Source organism: Biomphalaria glabrata, chromosome 11 (assembly GCF_947242115.1).
Source record: "Biomphalaria glabrata chromosome 11, xgBioGlab47.1, whole genome shotgun sequence".
Lineage (NCBI taxonomy): Eukaryota > Metazoa > Mollusca > Gastropoda > Planorbidae > Biomphalaria > Biomphalaria glabrata.
Genome location: NC_074721.1, coordinates 11,737,459 through 11,760,316, shown reverse-complemented (window position 1 = coordinate 11,760,316; position 22,858 = coordinate 11,737,459). Strand labels below are relative to the sequence as shown.

At 33.8% G+C, this 22,858-nt stretch overlaps 1 protein-coding gene across 3 annotated transcripts in view; it reads right to left on the bottom strand.

Moving 5' to 3' along the window:
* The window catches only part of LOC106054816 (uncharacterized), a 90,552-nt gene that overhangs the window by 5,380 nt on the left and 62,314 nt on the right, over window positions 1–22,858 (bottom strand). For all 3 annotated transcript variants that reach the window (XM_056004897.1, XM_013210861.2, XM_013210858.2), the window contains exons 2-7: window positions 10,238–10,545; window positions 5,647–5,761; window positions 2,381–2,497; window positions 1,346–1,417; window positions 965–1,136; window positions 293–454 (exon numbers count right to left, since the gene is read on the bottom strand). In XM_056004897.1, the coding sequence (XP_055860872.1) occupies window positions 293–454; window positions 965–1,136; window positions 1,346–1,417; window positions 2,381–2,497; window positions 5,647–5,761; window positions 10,238–10,535 (936 nt within the window). In that variant the 5' untranslated portion in view covers window positions 10,536–10,545. The remainder of the gene's footprint in view (window positions 1–292; window positions 455–964; window positions 1,137–1,345; window positions 1,418–2,380; window positions 2,498–5,646; window positions 5,762–10,237; window positions 10,546–22,858) is intronic.

Below are 22,858 nucleotides of genomic sequence, written 5' to 3'. Positions count from 1 at the left end.
TCAAACAAAATAATTAATTACCAGTAATTAATTGATTAATTGGTTACTTTTTAAGCCAAAGAGTAATTGTATTAAGATTCAACTTGATCTGAGAATAGGTGTGAGAGAAATAATGTGTGCACACTTTTTACCAGACAGACAGACAGAGTGAGTGGATATAAGCTTTCTAAAAATGGTTTCTCTGAATATTTAACATACAAAATTACATTTAAATAGTTGATTTTCTTTTCAAAACCTTTACTATTTTTAAGCTTAACTCTAGATCACCTTTTACAAATAAAAAATATTTTACCTGATATAAATTGACATAGTCTTCCTTGACTGGCCAATCAGGAAATAAATGAAACTCCAACATAAACTGTCTGACATATTTAAAAACACCTGTTTCCATCATATTATCAATTACTGCCCACTCATGGCCTTCAATGTCAATTTTTAAAACATCAATTACTTTCTGTAATACAAGAAAAAAATATTTTTTTTTCAAATTAAAGAAATAATTAATATTTTTGTACTTTGATTTTAAATTGGATATTTCAGGAACATATTAAAACTTTGATAATAGACACTTTGATAGAATTCCATTACTATCAAACCATTCAAAGGCATGATTGACCAATATTTATTCAGCCTTAAAAAGATAGTGAATGTTATGAGACAAGTTGGCAGTATGCAGCACAGTCATGAAATGGAAATTTGTTAATTAATATTAATTAATGCCATAGCTCTATATACTACAAAGTTTATCTACCCTTTCCTATAAAAAAATATTTAATTACTTGTAATTGATTAAGTAATAACTAATTTTTGTTATTGATTCATGCATCGTATTCAACTATGAATAATTATGTAACATTTCAACTTGATCTGAGAATGTAAAGTGGGATTAACAAAACAAGTTTTTAAAAAATCCACACAGTCAGACAGTTGAGTTGCTATAAACTTTGTAAAAAGTTAGAATCACCTCTTCATGACCAAGTTCTTTCATCACAGACTTCAAGGTTCTCATCTTCCAGACTTGAGGTTTGTTGACATAGCCATCTTTTCTTGGTAAGAAGCCATCAGTGTTTGTGTTACTGAGACCTAAGTTGTGGAATGTAGAGTTATTCTCCCGTCTGTGTGTTTCTTTATCCATACTGTAATCAATGAATTACATTGTATAATTGTATGTCGATCTAAACTACTTCATAACAGTATGTGTGAATTGAAGTTTACTTTAGACTAAATTCATATTTATTACAATAACAAACATTTTATTTTAAACCTACATTATTCTCAAACATTTGATTGATGGTTGTTCAACGATTGTTATTTCCTAAGATAAAAAATTATTAATTTTATGTACCTTGGATCAAAGGAATGAACTTCACAGCCTAACTTTGTCATGGCATCATCAAAGGAAAAGTCAAAGTTAATACTAAAAATAAAATATGTACATTTTATTTAGTTAATAGAAAAAAAGATGGCTTCTAATTATCATTAGTTTTATTATTGTAAATAAATGACAAAATTAGAAAAAGGCAACAAAAAAACTGTGATCAAACAAACTAAAAACATTTGTGTTTCTGCCCCAAGTAATTATATCTAGATATATTTTAGAAGGACAGCTGTGCTAACTTATTTGTCCAAAGATTAAAAAATAATTTTTGAAGCATAAAAAGAAATACTTGTTGAAGGCCAAATTTTTTTTTAAAAATTTTGTTAATATTACTTATTGCTCTCTATAATGGGTCAATAAAACAACAGAAATAAATCTTTTCATGATGTAGGGTAAGGAAGTCGTTCCCTTTATGTTGCTTACTATTGAAGCTAGAATTAAATGTCTTATTCAAGGTACGTGGAATGAACCTTCAAGAAAGGCCACAGATTGAAGAAAAACATGACCAGAAAAGCAGGATGTAAGAAAAATAAAACAGCTTACAATGTGCAATGCGGAGACCATAGCCTAATTGAATCCTTCAAAATCAATCACTTACTGCTCTTTTAGGGGAAAAAAGTTATCTCTCTCTATAAATCAGAATTACATTTTACACTTTGGTTTCTTATCACTCTGTTAAGTGTTATGATAGTTAAGTTCCAGGTTGTTGGATCATCACAGTCAGGTCTCAATGCAGTCAGCTTTCATCATATTTAGGTTAACCCTATCCATAAATGATGCCGAATCATTGCTTTTAAGTCTTAATTATAAAAAAAAATAATAACATCCCAGCCAGTTAAACATTTAGGAGTCACACTGATCTAGCTCTACAAAATGATTTACTTTAAAACAGTTTTTTTTTTGTCATTGGACTGAAGCTGAATTAATATATAAGAAGCTTTGATGACAAGATTATATGCCTAAACATAATTTACCAATGCTTCAACAATTTTGTTCACTTACCCAAATGAATACACAAGACAAGGAGGCTTTATTGTATATTTTGAATCCTGACAAATGTGCCAATTGCCAACAGCTACTCTGTTTTCACATTTATAGCGAATTGGTGAATGTATATACCTGCATTTAAATAAAGCATAGCATTTCGTCATATGACAGCAAAAAAAAGTATGTCAGCCAGCGTTTTATCTTCAAGGATTTTTCAAATTAAATGCTCGAAAAAAATATTTTGAAGGCCTAATGATTAAAAAAAAAACAAAGATATTAATTATAGTCGTTCTCCGACTGAAGGAGGTCAATAAATGTCGGTCTGTCTGGCCAACACCCAATCTCGGATCAAGCTGAAATTGCGCACAATTATTTCTTTTTACCTGACAACACAATTAACAAAAATTAACTATTGGTAATAAATTACTTTGTATGATATATCAAACAAGGAAAAGAAATAGTACTTGACTAAAGATATGGCATAAGCTGAATTAGTTCCCTTTATAGATTGTCGTCTGAGGCGGGTGACAAATTTAATTACATTACTGATCCGAACTGATACACAATTGATACATAATTGATAAGCTTTTTTTTTAATTTTTTTTTTATTTTGTTTGTTGTACATTTGGTGCAAAGCATAACACATAAGGATGACACAAAAAATCGTGTATAGCCACATGGCACAGTTCCAATGCAGAACAACCCAAGAGGATCGACTATATCATGGTGCAGTAGCATTTTAAGACAGACATCCCTACGGCCAAAGCAAGAAGTTTTTCTGGAGCTGATATTAAAAGAGACCGTGACCATTGAAAGAAGCGAAGAAAAAGTGGATATAGAATAAATGTCAAGAAATTGAACAGGGACTAAACAGGAATGACAGTAAAAAAAAGCGTACAAACTAGTAAAACTCCTCACTACCTTAAAGGATGGAAGAACTAGCACAATACAAAGACAAAAGCAATAGATGCTTAACTGAGGAAAAAAGATGTGTTAAAAAGATGGATGGAATACTGTTCAGAGTTGTATGACGTTGAAATATCAGGAGATACAGAGATACTAAATGTCCCGACAGTATCCAACATAGACGAATATTCAATTCTTCGCTCGGAAGTAGCATCAGCAGTGAAAGCCCTGCAAAAAAGGAAAATCAGCCGGAATAGACAACATTTCTAGTGAACTTCTACAGGCGGGAGAATAAACCATGATAAACTCACTTTATGATTTGCAACAAGATCTGGCAGTCAGGAGAATGGCCCAAACCCTGGATGCAATCACTCATCATCATCCTTCCAAAGAAAGGCAATTTATAACTCTGTCAAAACTACCGCACCATCAGCCTCATAAGCCATCCCAGGAAAGTACTGTTAAAATTATATTAAATAGGCTAAAACCGATACTAGACAAAATTATCTCAGAAGAACAAGCAGGTTTTAGACAAGGTCGCAGCATAACAGAACAAATCCTCCGCATCAGAATACTTTGTGAAAAATACCTCCAACATCAAGATAATCTTTTCCATTTCTTTATTAATTTCAAGAAAGCTTTCGACCGAGTATGGCATGGGGCACTCTGGGCGACAATGGAAAAGTACAACATAAATAAAAACATAATTAAAGTTATCCAAAAACTCTAGAGAGGCCACCAGTGAGGTGTACTTTAACAATAATATTGGGGACTGGTTCAAAACCACAGTTGGAGTAAGACAAGGCTGCCTACTTTCACAAATACTTTTCAATATCTTCCTTGAAAGGATAATGGAAGATGCTATCCAAGGGCTATGAAGGTTCTGTAAACATTGGAGGAAGAAGAATTACTAACTTGCACTTTGTGGATGACATTGATGGCCAAGCAGGGACAGAAGACTTAGTTAACTTGGTGGTACGCATAGACAAGACTTCTGCAGCGTCTGGTATGCAAATAAATCCCCCCCCCCACATTATGGCCAATAGCCAACAGGGCTTTAAAAGTGGCATCAGTATTGGAGGTGAAAAGCTGACTAGTGTCAATAGTTTCAAATACCTAGGGGCTATTGTCTCAGATGAGGAAACGAAACCTGAAGTACTGGCCCGAATTGCACAGTCCACAGCAGCCCTTTCAAAACTTAAAATAATATGGAAGGACAAAGCATAGCCCTCGGCACCAAAATCAGACTGATGCGCTCCCTGGTCATGGCCACATTTTAATATGCTTGTGAGTCTTGGACGCTAACTGCCTAGCTAGAGGGGGATCCTAGCAATGGAACTGAGATGCTACAGAATAATCCTAGGTATCACATTTAAAGACCGCATCACAAACCAAGAGATTAGAGACATGATTACTGCAGCGATTAAGCCCCTTGATGACCTTCTAACTATCGTAAAAAAAAAAACGCAAGCTAAAAATCTATGGCCATATTATAAGGTCTTCGGGGCTCGCAAAAACCTTCCTACAGGGAACAGTATCAGGAAAAAGAAGAAGAGGCAGACAGAGAAAGCACAGAATGGACGGGCTTGCCATTGAAAGAGTTTGTATTTAATGCAAAAGACAGAGAGGCGTGCAGAGACAGTGGACAAATCTTGCACGGTACCCCAACGGTCCAACAGACTAAAGGATACGTAAAGGGAAAGTAAGTAACATCATCATAATGCTTTCGCTCCTTTCTCTCTTAAACTCAAAATGTGAACAAAACCACATATTACTGTGTGTCACGTATCAATTTAAATAAACCTAAGCTAGGGTAATAAAAACTTGGTAAAATTTGTCCCAGCGGGAGTATGGACAAACCCACGTGCTCGAGCTGGAGAAACCCATGACGTCACACATCCGCTGACAGCGTAACATCTAGTGAAATTCGATTGGATGTATTTTAGTTTTGATTTGTAACTTGTAGTGACAAGTATTTTATTTATTAGATTTAGTATTAATCTGAATATATTTTGTTATTGAGCTTTGAAAGAAGATATTCATCTGATACAGTTTTATTTCTGGACATACTGTATATTATTGTGATTCCAAGTTTTGAATTTAAGTTCTGTATTTGAATTAAAAGGATCTTCGTTAATTGAATCTCTAAGACTTATTTAGATCTAGAGATACATCTACAGAAGCCCCGGCATGTCACAATAACATTTTGTAACATCTCAACAATCTCAATAGAAAAACCTGCGATACTGCGATTAACTTGCGTATATTAGTGTGACAATTCCCAATACATAAGTGATTTATCTTGTAACTTTTATTTGTTTAAAGACCTTATCAGAGTAAAACATAACATCTACAGATTCACCAATTGTTCTTACCAATCTATCATCGCCGCAGCCTGCCACCACTTCACTATAGTGCTGTTCTTGTTAGGGTCCACGTTCGACAAGTCCGCTCTCGCATCAAATAGATCTCTGTATTGTTGTAAGTACACTGTGTATAAAGCATAATTAGGCTTCAAGAAAACGAAACCTCATCACAAGATTAGCGTCTATTACACAATATGCCTACACTTTCTAACAAAATACAAAGATACATTATCTTAATAAGATGCATCGGTTTACATCCTTACAATTCAATTATTTCATTTAAAGCCTTCAATAAACATTAAACTAACGGCTGATAATGTTAAGACTTCGCCATTGATAACTTTAAATTGTGTTTGCTTTGTCTAACAAAGGAAAGGTGGACACTAGAGAGTCTCTAGCCACAATTGCTTGGTGAATTTCTTATCAAATGTTCTTTGAGTTACACAGAGTTTATTTTGAATTAGAATGTTCTTTGAGTTACACAGAGTTTATGTTGAATTAGAATGTTCTTTGAGTTACATAGAGTTTAGGTTGAATTAGAATGTTCTTTGAGTTACACAGAGTTTATGTTGAATTAGAATGTTCTTTGAGTTACACGGAGTTTAAGTTGAATTAGAATGTTCTTTGAGTTACACAGAGTATATGTTGAATTAGAATGTTCTTTGAGTTACACGGAGTTTATGTTGAATTAGAATGTTCTTTGAGTTACACGGAGTATATGTTGAATTAGAATGTTCTTTGAGTTACACGGAGTTTATGTTGAATTAGAATGTTCTTTGAGTTTAGGGTTATATAGAATGTTCTTTCAAGAATGAAGGTCAGTGCGTTCTAGCTTGAACCTCCCGCAGGATGGAAGGGGAAGGCAGCGGGCAAAGTTGTAACTCGCAGACCATCGCAACAACAACCCAGGGCGCAAACCACACGACCAAGCAGACATTCATTATTATATTTCAGTTGTTCCCAAACTTTTTCCTTAACGGAACACTTCGCACATTCGGATTATTTAGCGGAACACTTTGCTTATTTTTTTCACAGAGATTAATTCAGGTGGTGGCCTACTAATTAATTATTGCAGTAGTTCGAGGAACACCTATTCAGGCCTCGAGGAACACTTGTTTTCCACGGAACACAGTTTGGGAAACACTACTATATTTGAAATAACAGTCCAATATACGGACCCTCGACCTAGAAGCTTAGCCTTCTCTCTGTTTCCTAATTGCTATTGTGTCTCCTTTTTGTGTGTGCAATGTTTTTTGTTTGTAAAATGTTTGACATGTTTCGGATGTTCCTTCAGTTTTGAAGATTATTTCATCCTAGTAAGATGACTAGGGAAGGCAGCGGGTAGGGTATGAACCCGGGACTATCGAGACCACCCGAACGCGAGTCCAGTGCGCATACTACACGACCAGGCAACCTATAGAGCAGTAGGCGTCTGAAAAATATCCAACTTAACAGTATTCCGATTAAGCGAGATTGCTGTATGAAATAGATGATAAAACTAAAGGGAAGAAACAGAAACAATAACAAGATTACAAAGAGAGTTTGTGTTACACAAACTCAGAGGCGGCCCCCGTCGAAGTCGGATCCCTGTCGGATCTGCATATTCGCAAATAATATTCAAGAGGTGATTTAATTTTGATGTAAAATGTTTTACACGTTTTGGATGTTCCTTCAGAGTTGAAGATAATTACTTCCTAGTCCAAATCTCCCGCAGGACGACGGGGGATGGGAGCGGGCAGGGTTTAAACCCTGGGCCATCCATAAATCTGAACGACAGTCCAGCGCGCAAACCGCACGACCAGGCAGCCATCCGATGGTCAAAAGTAATAATGTTTCAAAGATTCATTTGCCGTAAATTTAAATTTAAATTTAATAAAAAAAATAGTAGATTAGTTTTAGTATATTAAAACATTACAATATTGATCAAAACGTTTGGAAATGAAAATCTACACTTTTTTTTTACACTTTAAGTTTAGAAATTGAAATTCTACATCTTAATCTAGTCTATTTTAGTCTAAACTAGATCTAGAAATTCTAGATCTAGACTCTAAAATAATTTTAATTAGAATATAAATCCAGATCGTAGATATACTGTAATAAAAATCTAGATCTAGTTTAAAAAATCTAGATTAGATCTAAATCAAGATATCATTCCTTTTTTAAACGCGAGTCACATAACGAGGCTTAATAAACATTACTATACCGAGTTCTTTTTTCATTTCATTTGAAGAATTAATTCCATATAACGTCAGAGGGAAAAAAAAACACTACGTCACACGGCCTAGCTAGACTAAAAATCGCCTTCATCTATAAGAGCCTTTTATCGAGTGTTCATAGACATTGGTGCACCGAGTGCGTTCTTTTAGCATTTCATTTAAAGAATTCATTCCATATGACGTCAAAGGAAAAAAAAACTACGTCACAAGGCCTAGCTAGACTAAAAATCACCTTTATCAACACGAGCCATTTCTCGAGTGTTCATAGACATTGGTGCACCGAGTGCGTTCTTTTAGCATTTCATTTAAAGAATTCATTCCATGTGACGTCAAAGGAAAAAAAACACTACGTCACACGGCTTAGTTAGACTAAAATATGTTTTCATTAATACAAGCAATTTTTTCGAGGGTTAATAGACATTGGTGCACCGAGTGCGTTCTTTTAACATTACATTTAAAGAGTCCATTCATATGACGTCAAAGAAAAAAAATTCCATTACCTCACAATAGGCTAGTACCGGTACCATAAAAAAAAATGTCTTTATTTACACGAGATATTTAACGAGGGTTCATAGACATTGGTGCACTGAGTTCTAATAGATATTATTTAAAAAGGATCAAAGCCACATTGTTTTTGCGTTTTGTCTGTCAGTCGGTCTGTCCGTTATCTTATATAAAAAAAACAACTAAAAGTTATTAAAAATTGATTAACCTTTATTTTACGTTTCAAAACATCGCAATAATTTTTAGGTATGAACACAATTGAAAAGTTTATATAATAGATTGTTCCGGATGTTTGTATAAATAGTAAAAGAAAAAGAGAATTTGAGATAAATGTAATACCGTTAATTAAATTTTTTGGATGGTCTCGTATAAAAATTAGATGTACTACAGCCACGTGGAGAGATTTTCATACCTTACTTTGGTGTTTGGATTCTGTTTTCCTTAAAAATCGGAACATAATATTAACGATAATTAGATTTTTTAATGTTTTAGGTAGAAAGTTAAATGTACTGTAAGAGAGTAGTGAGTTAAAATATTTTTCATAAAAATTCGTAAAAACATTATTTCGTAAATGAGAAGATTATTTGTTTATTAATTAGAAGAGGGAGTTCAAACAATTATTTGGCGTTAGTAGATTTTTAAAAAAATTCGGAACTTTCTGGCGACGATTTTTAGAAACAAAATCCGGAACATTCTTTATCGATTACAAAACTTCTATGTTATGTTTCAGCAAGAAAATTAAATGTCTAAAAAGTAATTTTGAGTAATCAATTCTAGTAAATTACTTTTTTTAAAAGCCTTATGCGATTTCTAACAATCATTAGGCATAATTCATGTTTTATAAAACAATATCCGGAACATTTTTACACTTAATGAAATATAAGTCAGTATAGAGATTATGATTTAGCATTAATATGCTATTTACATAAAAACGGAACAACATATTATTGATAATGTGTTTTTGCAACGTTTAAGCATGGGAATTGAATGTAATATAAGTTAGAAGAGCAAACAAACATTTGTTGGCGTTGATTAGTTTTGCACAAAAAAATCCGGAACAATCAATTTTAGATACTTAAAACTATTGAGATGTTATGGGAGGAACATTAAAGGGTAAATCAGATTTTCAATAGCTTTTAGAGTTCTAGTTTTTTAAATCTAATCGTGACGGACAGACCGACCAACAGACAAAACGCACAAAAATAAGCTTCTTTTATTCGGATGGGGGCACTAAACAAAAAATAAATAAAATCTGATTTTTAAAAAAAGTTTAAGGAATTGGTTTAGCACCTGATCATGTTGCGACGTTACGCTACTGCACGAAAATCGCTGCATAAAAAGTCCATTTAAAAAAATGTGCGTGATATTTACATACAAAGTGCATTATTAGCCTTTATAAACAAACAGAAATGTTTTCTTTTAATTTTAGCAGCTAGTTGACCAGAAAAAACGTCTTTAACTATTATTTGTATTTGTTGTAAATATTTCCTGTACATTTTAAAAATATATTTGACTTAGTGATACTGAAAATACACAAAAGTTGTCCATCTTTGTTAGCATATTGTAACATTGCCTCCCTTACATTTACGTAATTGTTTTAGAATTGGTGTATTTTTATGAAAAAATCGCTTGCATAATTAATTTTATAAATTAAACGGTTTGCTTTTAGAAAACCAAAAGTAGCCGTTGCACCTAAACTTTTCAAGCCGGATTTAATGATGAAATAATATTTTTCATATCTCTTCTAGTTTTCGAGATCTGAGTGTGACAGACGGACAGACGGACAGACGGACAGACGGACAGACGGACATTTTGCACAAACCTAATAGCGGCTTTTTCCCCTTACGGGGGCCGCTAAAAAGACACACAAAAATACTTACGCATCGCTCCTGAGTTATCCACAATATTTTTCCTACGTACAGCAGGCTTGTGGACCGGAATTTCTATCTTTCTTTGTATTGGTTTCTCTGTTATTCTTTCGTCTGCTGGCAGTTGGTCTTTAATCAAATACCCAGCGTTCTTCTTGGGCTCGCCAACGACAACGTTCTGTTGGAGATGTGTACTTTTGTTGACCTCCGCGGTACTCTGGGACAGAGTGAGGAACAAAACTGTGCCAGCCATCAAAAACACAATCATCAGCAATAGGAACCTTTTTGAGGAGAACAATCCTCCAGCCATGTTCGCTTCTCTGAGAGAATAGAAAAAAAAACATATTGGTAACATTGTATTTTTTTTTTAATGTTTACTTATCTTAATATAAAAAGATTTATTTAAATTCATGATATGGAAAAGTATAGAACAGCATAATTTTCATTACAGCGATTTGGTTTATGTCACTTTTATTTCGGGGCTTTCTTTATCAATCTATAGAAACGCTTAGTTATAAGTTTCCTGGTCTCGTTATCTTTACTTATCTTAATATAAAAATAATACCTAACTTCGTTTATTTAAATTCGTGGTACGGAAAAGTATAGGACAGTATATTTTTCATTACAGCGATTTGGTCTATGTCACTTTTATTTCGGGGCTTTCTTTATCAATCTATAGAAACGCTTAGTTATAAGTTTCCTGGTCTCGTTATCGGCTGTCTTCCTTTTTTTTTTCAAAATAAAAATAACAATTGCTGGTAAAAAAAAAAGCGCGATGCATAAAAAGATAAGAAATAATAATGATTGTCAACTAAATCAGTACAGTATCAACTAAATCAGTACAGTATCAACTAAATCAGTACAATATGCAAGGTCTTACTCTCAAACGTTTGTCAAAGGCTTTTAATACTTCAAAACAATCGAAGTGAATGATCAATGAAAAAAAAAACAATAACGAATTATTGCAGTAATGAACTAGTGTGTCTACACGCAAATTAATTCCTAAATAAATGTAAGGAAGAAAGAAAATCTTAATAGCTCTTCTCAGTAACGAAACAAAACATTCTATAACAGCAGTGCCTATTACTCCATGTATACCAGCACGCCACTCTCCCAATTTACTTTGCTTTAGTTTAATTATATAAATACTAAATCGGGTTTATGTGTACCTGCATTTCTGTCATTTATGTGGAGTGATGAGTCTCACTCTTGGTGCTTGTAGTTACTTTGGTTTCAGTAGTGACTAAAATACTTTGAATAATCACTACATACAGTACTTTAACTCTATACTACAATACAGTGTATTAACGTGATCACAACATCAAATGGCAACACGTAACAGTAGGCCTACTCGTGAACTCAAGACTCTTAATGAAAACTAATATTCAATATCTCTATTTGCCATTATGATGTGGCAAAATATGTAGGTTACAGCTGGGGCTGCGTAGCCACGGGAAATAATGCATTCCTCATTAATCTTCGGACTCAAAGAAAGCCTTATGATTATGCCATTATGATCATTATAAAACAATGTAATAAATTTAATGATTAATTATATAATGTTTTGATGATTACATTCATGGTCAAATAAGACAAGTAGATAATTATTCCAATTATATAGAATGGGTATATACTCTCTCTCTCTCTCTCTCTTTCTCAGGCATTCTATAAAATGCCTAGTCATTCTATAGAATGCCGGGCGTTTTTAGGCTACATTTGCTACTTTGCCTAGGCAATTTTTAGAATGTCTAGGCTTTCTATAGAGTGGCTAGATCTGCGTCAGGCAAAGTATAAAAAGTCTTAATTAGAAAGATATTTATAAACTAAATAAAAATATAAAAAATAACACACAAATAAACATCAGGATTTCTTAGGACTAAAAAAACTTTGTATCCTATGTCTTCTTTACCCTATGCTTAGCGACATTGGGAAACTTCAACTGTCTGAATGCAACCGCTAAATCAAGTCAAAGTAATTCATAATACTCTTAAAAGCTGCTTTTTTTAAATAAAAATATTTGTATTAGTTTCTTCTAAAAACAAATATAAAATCAATAGAATGATGTTCCAATGAGATGTCTTCACTTATGAAAGGGTAATAAAAACAAAACTGCCGATAAAGCAAAAGAAAGTCTTGCCTTCCACATATTCTATTTGGTCTTATTTCATTTCCAAACTTTTTCTTGGTCTTTTTTTTCTTTTTCTTATACATTAGAAAAAAAAACGCAGCGAGACCAGTTGAGGCTTATCAGACACCTTATCAGACACTTTCAAAACCATAGGAGGGGAATAAATGAGACAAAGCCTTACAAAGAAGAACAACAAAAAAAGATAGATCTAGAGTAACAATGAAAAGGCGTTTATAAAAATAAAAATTGGAGGGTAACGACCTGACTTCAAACTCATGGCTCTATCCTTCTCAGGCTTCTCAAGCCAACACCGCAACCACTCTGCCAGTGAAGAGCTTCCAAGAGATCATGGAAGATTGTATAGCTATCTATTGCTTCTATAATATCCACCTATTTCTCAGCTATGTGTGTGTTTACTAAGACTCAGTCGACGATCTAATCGATCATCATCATCATCATCAAACTCCATTAGAGTGAGGGCTTGAGAGGCTCTCTTGCAAAAGCCCTGGACAGAAACCCTGCTGTCTTGCGTAGTGCATAAATGTCGCTATACAGGCGAGAAATATGAGCCAACAGGACAGTGGCCTGTCCTGCACTGTGCTATAATAGCATGCTCAGGCCTGGACAGCCTCTACCACGGGGAAGTGCGGTCAGGGCGCCTCATGCGCTCCCAGACTCCACGGGCTTTTTGGGACTTGTCCCAGCACTCAAACCACTTTTAATCTAATCGATAAAGAGGACTAATTCAGCTTATGCCACTACTTCAGTCAATTACAATTTCTTTCCCTTGTTTGAAATACCAAACATACCAAACAAAATAATTTATTACCAATAGTTAATTAACTAATTGGTTAATTTTTCAAATTGATTCTTGTGTTGATAGGTAAAAGAAATAATTGTGCAAAATTTCGGCTTGATCCGAGATTGGGTGTGAGAGAAATCACGTGTAAAACCTTTTACCCCCCCCCACACACACACATACATACATACATACATACATACATACATACATACACACATATATATATATATATATATATATAGTTCGTCCATCGTGGTTCGATGATGACCACTTTGTCATCCAGGGGGCTGAGGGCTTTGCACTGGGGTTTTATGCCTCCTCATGTGGCTGGTGAGACCTATGTGAGCCCGGAATGTTCGGCCGCACACTAGGCAGGTTATTCCAGCTGGAGCTAGTGTAGTGGGCCTTGCTTTTCTTTTCTGGCGTTTTTCTTCTGCCAGCGTTGTTCTTTTTTCCTCAGCAACCTGTGCGCCAGTTTTCACAGCGCGACGCCATGATGCTCTGTCATGTGCCTCTGTCTCCCAGGTGCCTGGGTCTATGCTGAACGCCTTCAGAGAAGCTTAAATTATAATATATATATATATATATATATATATATATATATATATATATATATATATATATATATATATATATATATATTATATATATATAAACAAGAAGAAGTCTTTCCCCATGCTTAGCAGACCAATACATTATTGAATCCGCAAGGCTACATGAGCTCAACAAATGCTGTCTGTCTGTCATCTTGTCGGACTATCGTCTGTCGCTCATTTTCTAGCTGTTCTCATCTAACTACTGTCATAGAATCATCATAGACTATCATCATATTCTAAGGATATCTCCACTGGCTGTCGCTCTACAGGCGGATCTCTACTGGCTGTCCCTCTTTAGACGGATCTCTACTGGCTGTCCCTCTACAGATGTATCTCTACTGGCTGTCCCTCTACACATGGATCTCTACAGACGGATCTCTACTGGCTGTCCCTCTACAGGCGGATCTCTACTGGCTGTCCCTCTACAGACGGATCTCGACTGGCTGTCCCTCTACAGACGGATCTCTACTGGCTGTCTCTCTACAGGCAGATCTCTACTGGCTGTCCCTCTACAGGCGGATCTCTACTGGCTGTCACTCCTGGTCCCTTAGAACAACTTCCAGGGTCTTTGGTGAACAGCACCCACCTCCTGGTGCTAACATGGCAAGTTAACTCAGCAATTCACTCCCAATGTGTGTGCACCCAAAACTTCTTGTACACGACACACGCTCCTGTCAGTCCCTACACGACGGTGTGTCCTAGTCTGCCCCAAACTCTACTCTATACAGACTAGAGTAACGCTAATTAATCTGTGTCTGCCTCGAGCCACAGGTATCAAGTCATTCTTCAGCCTCTACATCTAAGTGTCAGTATTTCTACCTTTTGTCCTGCTCTTTGTCCAATCAACTCCATCGAAACTAAATTAACCTCACTCACACACAGCATAGTGACAAACATCATTATGAACTTTGAACTGCTCTAGATTCTAATTTGAAACAGAATCAACCAATCTGATCGAGCTTGTTTAAAGAGTATCACAATATTTGAAAACCTGTTTCATTTCGCTCTAGTTTCCTTCAACCTAATTGCCCAAAACTGGATTATCTTATTTTGTTAGAATAGAAGTCAAAGTATAGATCCAGGCTTGACGTCCGTACAAATATTCAACTTAATAATATCATGTCTGATTCAAGAAGTCTTTCTCTTCCTTAATGAGGTGCTATCCAATTTACAAAGCATAATTCTTTGCATTATTTTATGTATGTTATTTAATAATAGGATGTTACAAGTGTTACGATTTCTGTTTTTATGCCTAATTTTAGCGCCCCCCCCCCTTTAAGGGTAAAAGCCGCTATTAGGTTTGTGCAAAATGTTCATCTGTCCGTCTTTCACAATCAGATCTCGAAAACTAGAAGAGAAATGAAAAATATTATTTCACCATGCAATGCGGCTTGAAAAGTTTAGGTGCAACGGCTACTTTTGGTTTTCTAAAAGCAAACCGTTTAGTTTATAAAACTAATTATGCAAGCGATATTTTCATAAAAATACACCAATTCTAAAACAATACAAAATAAATGTAAGGGAGACAATGTTATAATATGTTAGCGAAAACACAACTACAATATATATATATATATATATAAAATGTACAAGAGATGTTCACAACAAATATAAATATTAGTTAAAGGTGTTTTTTTCTGGTCAACTATCTGCTTAAAATTAAAAGAAAACATTTATGTTTGTTTATAAAGGCTAAGAATGCATTTTGTATGCAAATATTACGCACACTTATTAAAATGGACTTTTTATTCAGCGACTTTCATGCAGTAGCGTGACAGCGGCGGGACGTAGCATTAATCAGTTCTCTCAAAATTTTTTAAATAATCATAGTTATCCATGTTTTGTTTAGTGCCCCCCATCAGAATAAAAGATGCTTATTTTTGTGTGTTTTATCTGTCGGTCAGTCACGTTTAGATAAAAAAACAACTCTATAAGCTATTGAAACATCTCAATAGTTTTTGTGAAAAACAAATCATTGCCAATGAATGTTTGTTTGCTCTTCTAACTAATGTTACATATAATTTCCATGCTTAAACGTTGCAAAAACACATGATCATGATCCGGTTTTTTTTAAATGTAAATAGCACATAAATGCTAAATGAAAATCTCTATACTGACTTATATTTCATTAGCTATAAAGCTGTTCCGATATTGTTTTATAAAAAATAAATTATGTCAAATGATTGTTTGCAATCGCATAATGACTAATATTACACTTATATTCTTTGACAATACGTCACTAAAGTTTAATTATCGATATCAAATTGTTCCGTATTTTCATTTTAAAACAAATTTATGTCGAATGACTTTATTTTTTCAAAAATATGGACAATAGGTTGTTCAGGATTTTAAAATAAGAAAGTAATTTACTAGAAACGATTATTGAAAATCACATTTTAAGACTTATTTTAGTTTTAATTTTCTTGCTGAAACATTACAAAAGTTTTTTAATCGGTAAAGAATGTTTTGTTTTGAAAAAGAAATCGACCTACATAACTTTAATTTTCTTACAAATCGTCGCCAAAAATGTTCCGAATTTTATATGAAAAATCTACAAACGCCAAATAACTGTTTGAAATCCCTCTTCTAATAAATAAAACAAATAATCTTCTTCTCATTTACGAAAATAGGTTGTTCTGGATTTTTTATGAATTGTGTTTTGGTGAAATGAGTTATGACATTGAAAGACTCTTATATAATTATTTGCAAACGACATATTTCTTTATAAAGCTGGATGAGTTAATCTTGTCTGGCAATGAAGCATTATTATTGTTATGAAACAAGAAATCCATAAATATCTATTCTTTACAGAGAACTTTATCAATTGCCTCTTCACACTGTACAATCGTTTTCAAAAGGGTTATTTTGATGATTTTATTTTCTTTTTAACACTGTCTTTGGAGTCCTTGAATGCTAAAGAGCTAATTTTAAAACAGAAATATTAATCAAGCAGAAATGCCCTCTAATCCGATTTTCAAATAAAATTTGAGGATACTTCAAATATGGTATCACCTGAGTGGATAATCAAACTATATGATGATGATATAGAAGAGACCGTAGCACTGTACGAAGAATCGCTCGGAATAAGTAGGCCTACTAATGATGGCTTAAAGTTCAATTTAAAAAAGGATAACAGCTCCTCTCGTTTCAAAATGATTATCACTGATACCATACCTAACACAAATTATGGAATATGAAATTCGAAATTGTTTTTCTCTCTCTGTACTTATTGAAAAAAGATTTTAGAGAGGTTGCCAATTTTCTAATAAAAAAAAAAAACAAACAAACTAGACATTACTATCCGAAAATTTTTAATATTTTACCAAATTAAATTGAAGCCCGATATTACAATTATATCATCAAAGCAGCCCACTAATGGGCATTTATTTTTCGTTCATAATACATAATAAATTAATTTGTTTCGTTTAATGTGAATTTCATCAATGGATATCTAAGACTTAGAAAGCAGTGAAGAAAAAAACAACACATTTGAATTTGGTGAATTTTCAAAAATGCATAATAAACTAAGCTGGGTGTCTACCGAGAATTGGAAAAAGTGGGAATGGGTCTACAAGACTAAAAAAGTTTTGGAACCACTGTTCCATATTATTGTCTTATAAATGTACTCATGAGTGTGCTAATAAAAACATTATCTGTATATATTCCATTATTTAGAGTGCTAATAAAAAAGTTATCTTTATATTAAAAAAATCAAGTTCTGTTTAGTTTAATAGCTTTTGAATAATACATTTTGAACAAGATCTTTAGCTACTTGAAAGGTATTTTACCGTCTTTGGAATGACCAACATTTCAGTCATTGTTAATTAATGGCATAGAAAGATTTAAAGATAATAGTGACTTTTTATTTTTCAAGTTTTCTTTATATTGTTTGAAAAAAAAAATAATTTAACAATCAAACAATCGAAAGACACTCCAAGTGAAAATTTTTCACATAAAAACATCTTCAAATGAAAAGGCTCATCAATTAAAAACAATTTTCAGATGAAAATTCACTTGTAATGAATACACACTTCAATTGAAAACACATATCGAGTGATAACACGCTAAGAATGATAACTAATTTAAATTGAAAACACACAACAAATAAAGAGAATACTGTTATCTAAAGCAAGCATCAGATATAAAAACCGATCAATAAGAGTAACAAGTTTTATTTTTTAAAAAATACTATTTAAATGCAAAGCTTATTTTGAGTGCAGGGCCAGACTTTGGCCATTTCAGGCCCCGCGCTAATTCTAGGTGTAAATTATAAAGTTAAACCATTATATCTGGATCTCCTGAAATTGCAAAATATGCGAACAACTCCTGGAACTCTCCTAAAATTATTAAAATCTTCTAAAAACTCATAAAAATCTCCTGAAAAATATACACATTTATCATTCAATGTGGTAAACACCAATACTACGCGCAATAAAAAAAAAATCGGCATTGACAAAATAAAAAAAGATAATAATACAACAAAAGTGTAAATGTAAATCCAAAACCGAAAGTTCCAATACTTTATTTACTTGAATAGTCACTGGCATATAAATATGGAACTGTGACGCGCTCGATGACTGAGCTAAAGAGACAAATGATGCGATAATTAAAAGAGAAGCAGATGAAATGAAAACAAAACAACAAACAAACAAAATGGTGACACTAACCTAGTTTGTTGCACTCAGAATATTTTTTACAAATTCAGTAACTTAGCGCTAGAAAAGCTAATAAAATATAGTTCTCTATACTTGTTAAACAGCTTATGTTTTGGGGGGGGGGGGGGGTATTTTTTCTCTCTACTTTTTAAACAGTAAAACATGGCGCCAATACTGTGTCTACATTTCCTAATGCTGAATGCTGAGGAGTTATAGTATTTAATTCATTTTTAAATTACAGTATAACATAATTAAATCTATCAGGTGCCATGACACGTTCTTTTACAATGTAGGTAAGCCCTATCTGTTAGTCTTTAATATTCTACTATGTGACAGCTTCAATACCACATTTCAATCTTGGTGATAAATTTCACCAAACTTGATCGATTGGATTGATAGATTTTGTTTTAAAGCTGGAATTTCAAAACGTTTCGGCTGCATTATCGTCTGAGCAAGATTTGCACACACACACACACAAAATGCGACAGCGACAATCAAATCTAAAACTAATCCAGCACACAAAGACGTGTTCATATCGGATTGGTTGTTCAAGTGGACTGATTAGTGGCCTTCAGGAGACGTCCTGGAGCGAGTATGGTCGGGGAGGGGGGGACTTTTTAAAAAAATTGCTAGCTCCTTCACTCCCCAACAATCCAGAGTGTTACAGACACAATCTTCACTAGATTTAGTATACCACCGATAATTGGTGTCAATGCATTGATAGATAATTTATAGTTTGAAAAAAAAAAAGCTCTCAAACAAAGTCCTGACAACCCCCAAAAATTATAAAATAAAATGAGAAAAGAAAAAAAAAAAGAATTACCCCAAAAACTTATATTCTTAATTTAGAATTTAAATTTATTATTTGAAAATTATACGGAAAATGTAACCCTCTAAACTTTAATGCCAATATGTGGCGCCAATACCAAGAATGATCACATATCAATAGCCCTGAATATAAATTGATAATGAAACCTGATAATGTTAAATAACGTGAAATGAAGTTCCCCTTTCAGTCTTAAAAGAAAGAACCAAATAAAATTATGTATAGATGAGTGTACAACTGTAAGCTATACAGGGGTAAATCAGTTTCACGAAGACAATAGTTTTTGACATTTTGTCCCTTTGATGTCTTTCTTTGTCCCCCCTCTCAATCGTTGTCCGCAAGTCCGCACCCTCTGCATCTTCCACTCAGAAAAACATTTGCCTTTGGAAAGATTATTCTTCAAGACAGAGTGTAGGATTACCAGACGTCTGGAAAAAGGAGGCCATTCTTCGTTTTTTGGGGGTCATGTCTTCCGTCCGTCCGGCATTAGTCTAAAGTATGAAAATATCCGGCTTTTTCACTGTTGTTTACTGCAATGGCATAAACATAGATGTCACGCTTCGAGGAATTCCAGTACTCTCGCCGGATGTTCTCATTCATATAGTACCTAAAGATAAGTGGTATTAATGTCAACGATGTTCAATTGTTTGACCAGGACTGTAATTTAAAATTAATGATTTGCCGGACAGAACGATAGCAAATTTTTGTTAAGCTTCTTCATGACAGTGCTGTACGTAGATACAAAGCTGTTGTAATGAAACTTGTTACTCAGGGCTCCTCACACTGTTTGGATGTTTCCTACGCCAAAGTTGAGAAAGTTACACAGTGGAGACAAGAGACAAATGAACGATGTCTTGAGTCAATGGGAGCTCTTCTTCTCACGAAGTACACTTTAATGAAAAGTGCATGCATAAAGCTCCATGCGTATTTTCGGATGATGAAAAGTAATTTCTTTTGAGAAATAGGACATCTCATAAAGTTACATTACATCCTATGAGTTACTAAAAGTTTAATCAAAGATAAATATGTCCAGTTTTTAAAGTTTTACTTTGTCTGTATTTTTTGGTCACCCTTTGGGTTTGTAGGTGTCCAAGGTAACCCTAACAGAGGGAACACTTTAAGTCGCCTAAAGAAACAAAACAACGGTGTGAAAAGATTTAGAGAGGTGCCACGGGTGTCATTAAACCGAGAGCAAAGTGAAGAGCATTACTAACAAAAGTCGCATTAGCATCTACACAAACATCATGCCATCACATAAGCACAATTACTAATTGCAATTTGCTTCCTTCAACTAATGTCTACACTAGTTACAACTCGGTAAACTAACCGAGCAAAGAAAACTCGGTCTACTAAACAAGCCAAAGGGTTTGAACTCAAACAGATCGGTTCTTCTTGAAAATGTTATCATCGACCAGGTTCATCCAGCTTTAAGTGGCTACCTAACAAGTGGGGAATGAAGGTGGTAGGACGTTGTGGTGTTTATGTAACACCATCGTACATTTTGTGGTCACAGATATCATACATTTTTTTTTTTCAAGCCGGGTATCGAACTTCTACTTTGGCACCGTCAGCTCGATGTACCAACGTCTCTGCCCGTTGAGCCAGAGCTACACTGTGTAAATCTATAATTATTTATTGGTACTTTCATTCTAAAGACATCTAGGACTAGATTTGGATCGAGACTTCTGATTTAGAATTATTGAGATCTAGTCTAGATCTAGATCTACTTGAAGATCTAGAATCTAGATGTAATCTATATTCGATTGACGTAAAAATATAAGTAAAGCTTAGATAATCTATCAATAAACTAAAAGAAGCTTTAAATTTAATAAACAACTCAGTTACCGATACACTACGCCTGACTACCTTATGTTTTTTTTTAATCGAAGCGAAATTTTAACTCATTTTTTTTTTTTTTTTTTTTTTTGAAAAATTCTAAAAGCCAAACTAGAGTTTTTTCCCGTGTAGCCAACAAGCTAGTAATTTTTTTTCAGCAATATACATCGACTGCCAAATTTCTAGGAAATACATTAGAGCCATTTTAAGATCCGTGTCCAGATTCCACCCACCGTCCACCCTCGATGAAATTGTGACTTGAATAGAGGTATTGTCATGTGTCTAGATCTGTATGAAGCGAAAAATAATCCATTTCACTTATGTACCACAATGATCTTCATATAGTAAAAACCTACATATATTCATGTATTCATGTATTCATGTAACTGTCACCGAGTCACCGAGTGGAAGGTCTGTCTGATAAGGATAAAAAAAAAATTTCCTGGCAGGAAGAAAATTTTGTTAGAATCTTGACCTAGTTCTTGCTTATCTGATCCAAATTTTAGTACAGATTTTCTCACGCATTCTCGTTCAAATTCCACTAAACACACTTGATTAAATCACTAAACTAAAACATAAATATGTAATACTACATAAAACATTTAACCATATCTTTGTGTGTGTGTGTTTCTATGGTGACGGAGGGAAGAGGTTTGCGAATGATGCAACATAGGTTGCATTGTCGTCATTTGGTCTTAGTTAGGGGAGACGACTCCAGAATGTAAAAAAGAAAGTGTTTTTGCTGTGAGTCAGATTTTGTTTAAAATATTTTACTACAGTCTTCTACATTTATTTCATTTTATCACGAGTTGAATTTGTCCATGTTATAAATAAAGTTCTATGTAGTATTGTTCACAAGGAATTTATTCAAGGTTATTTCAAGTTTTGTTTGTTAGAATATATTTCGTCTACAACGGTTTAGTAGTCTACCAGCAGTTTGGTGCTGCAAGTGAACAATCGGTATCAACAAGATAATAAAAGACAACAACAACAAAAGAACATAACAAAATAATCAGACAATAAATAAATAAATGAACATTTCTTATTCCATATGCTAGGAAAAAGTCCTATAAGTATTCTTTCTTTCTAACTCTCATTAGAGCCCGTTGGTAAAGTTTGCTTCAAATAAATATGAACCACTAAAACCAGCAAAATATAAAAATCCTTTAAAGAAATACAATTTTTTTTATAAAATTTTTTTTGAAATATTTTTTTTTAAGGAAATGTTTTATTCCTGAGGAATAAGAGATTGGAAATTTTCAAAACAATTAGATCAATTAGATATAAATTATAAGACATCAGTTAGGCCAGGTTCACATCTAACTTCACATTCACCTATCCTTTGGCCTGCTGGAACGCTTGGGCACCACACAAGATCTGTTAACCTTTTTTCTCCATTATTTTCCGTCATTTGTCGTTGATAGAATTTCATTCTGATAATATTGAGACCTGCATTTTTACGTGACTGGGTTGACCACTTCGGGGGCCGATTTTCAGTTTGTGTTTCCACACAAACTGTCTTTGTAACCTTGTTTTTTTTTTTTTATTGATTCATGTCTTGTCCATGCCAATGAAGAATTTTGCGGAATTTCAGTTTGATCTGGGAAAGGGTGTGGGAGAAATAACGTGTACACACTTTTACCATAGTGTACACACTTTTTACCATAGTGTGCACACTTTTTACCATAGTGTACACACTTTTTACCATAGTGTACACACTTTTTACCATAGTGTACACACTTTTTACCATTGTGTACACACTTTTTACCATACAGACAGACAGAGTGAGT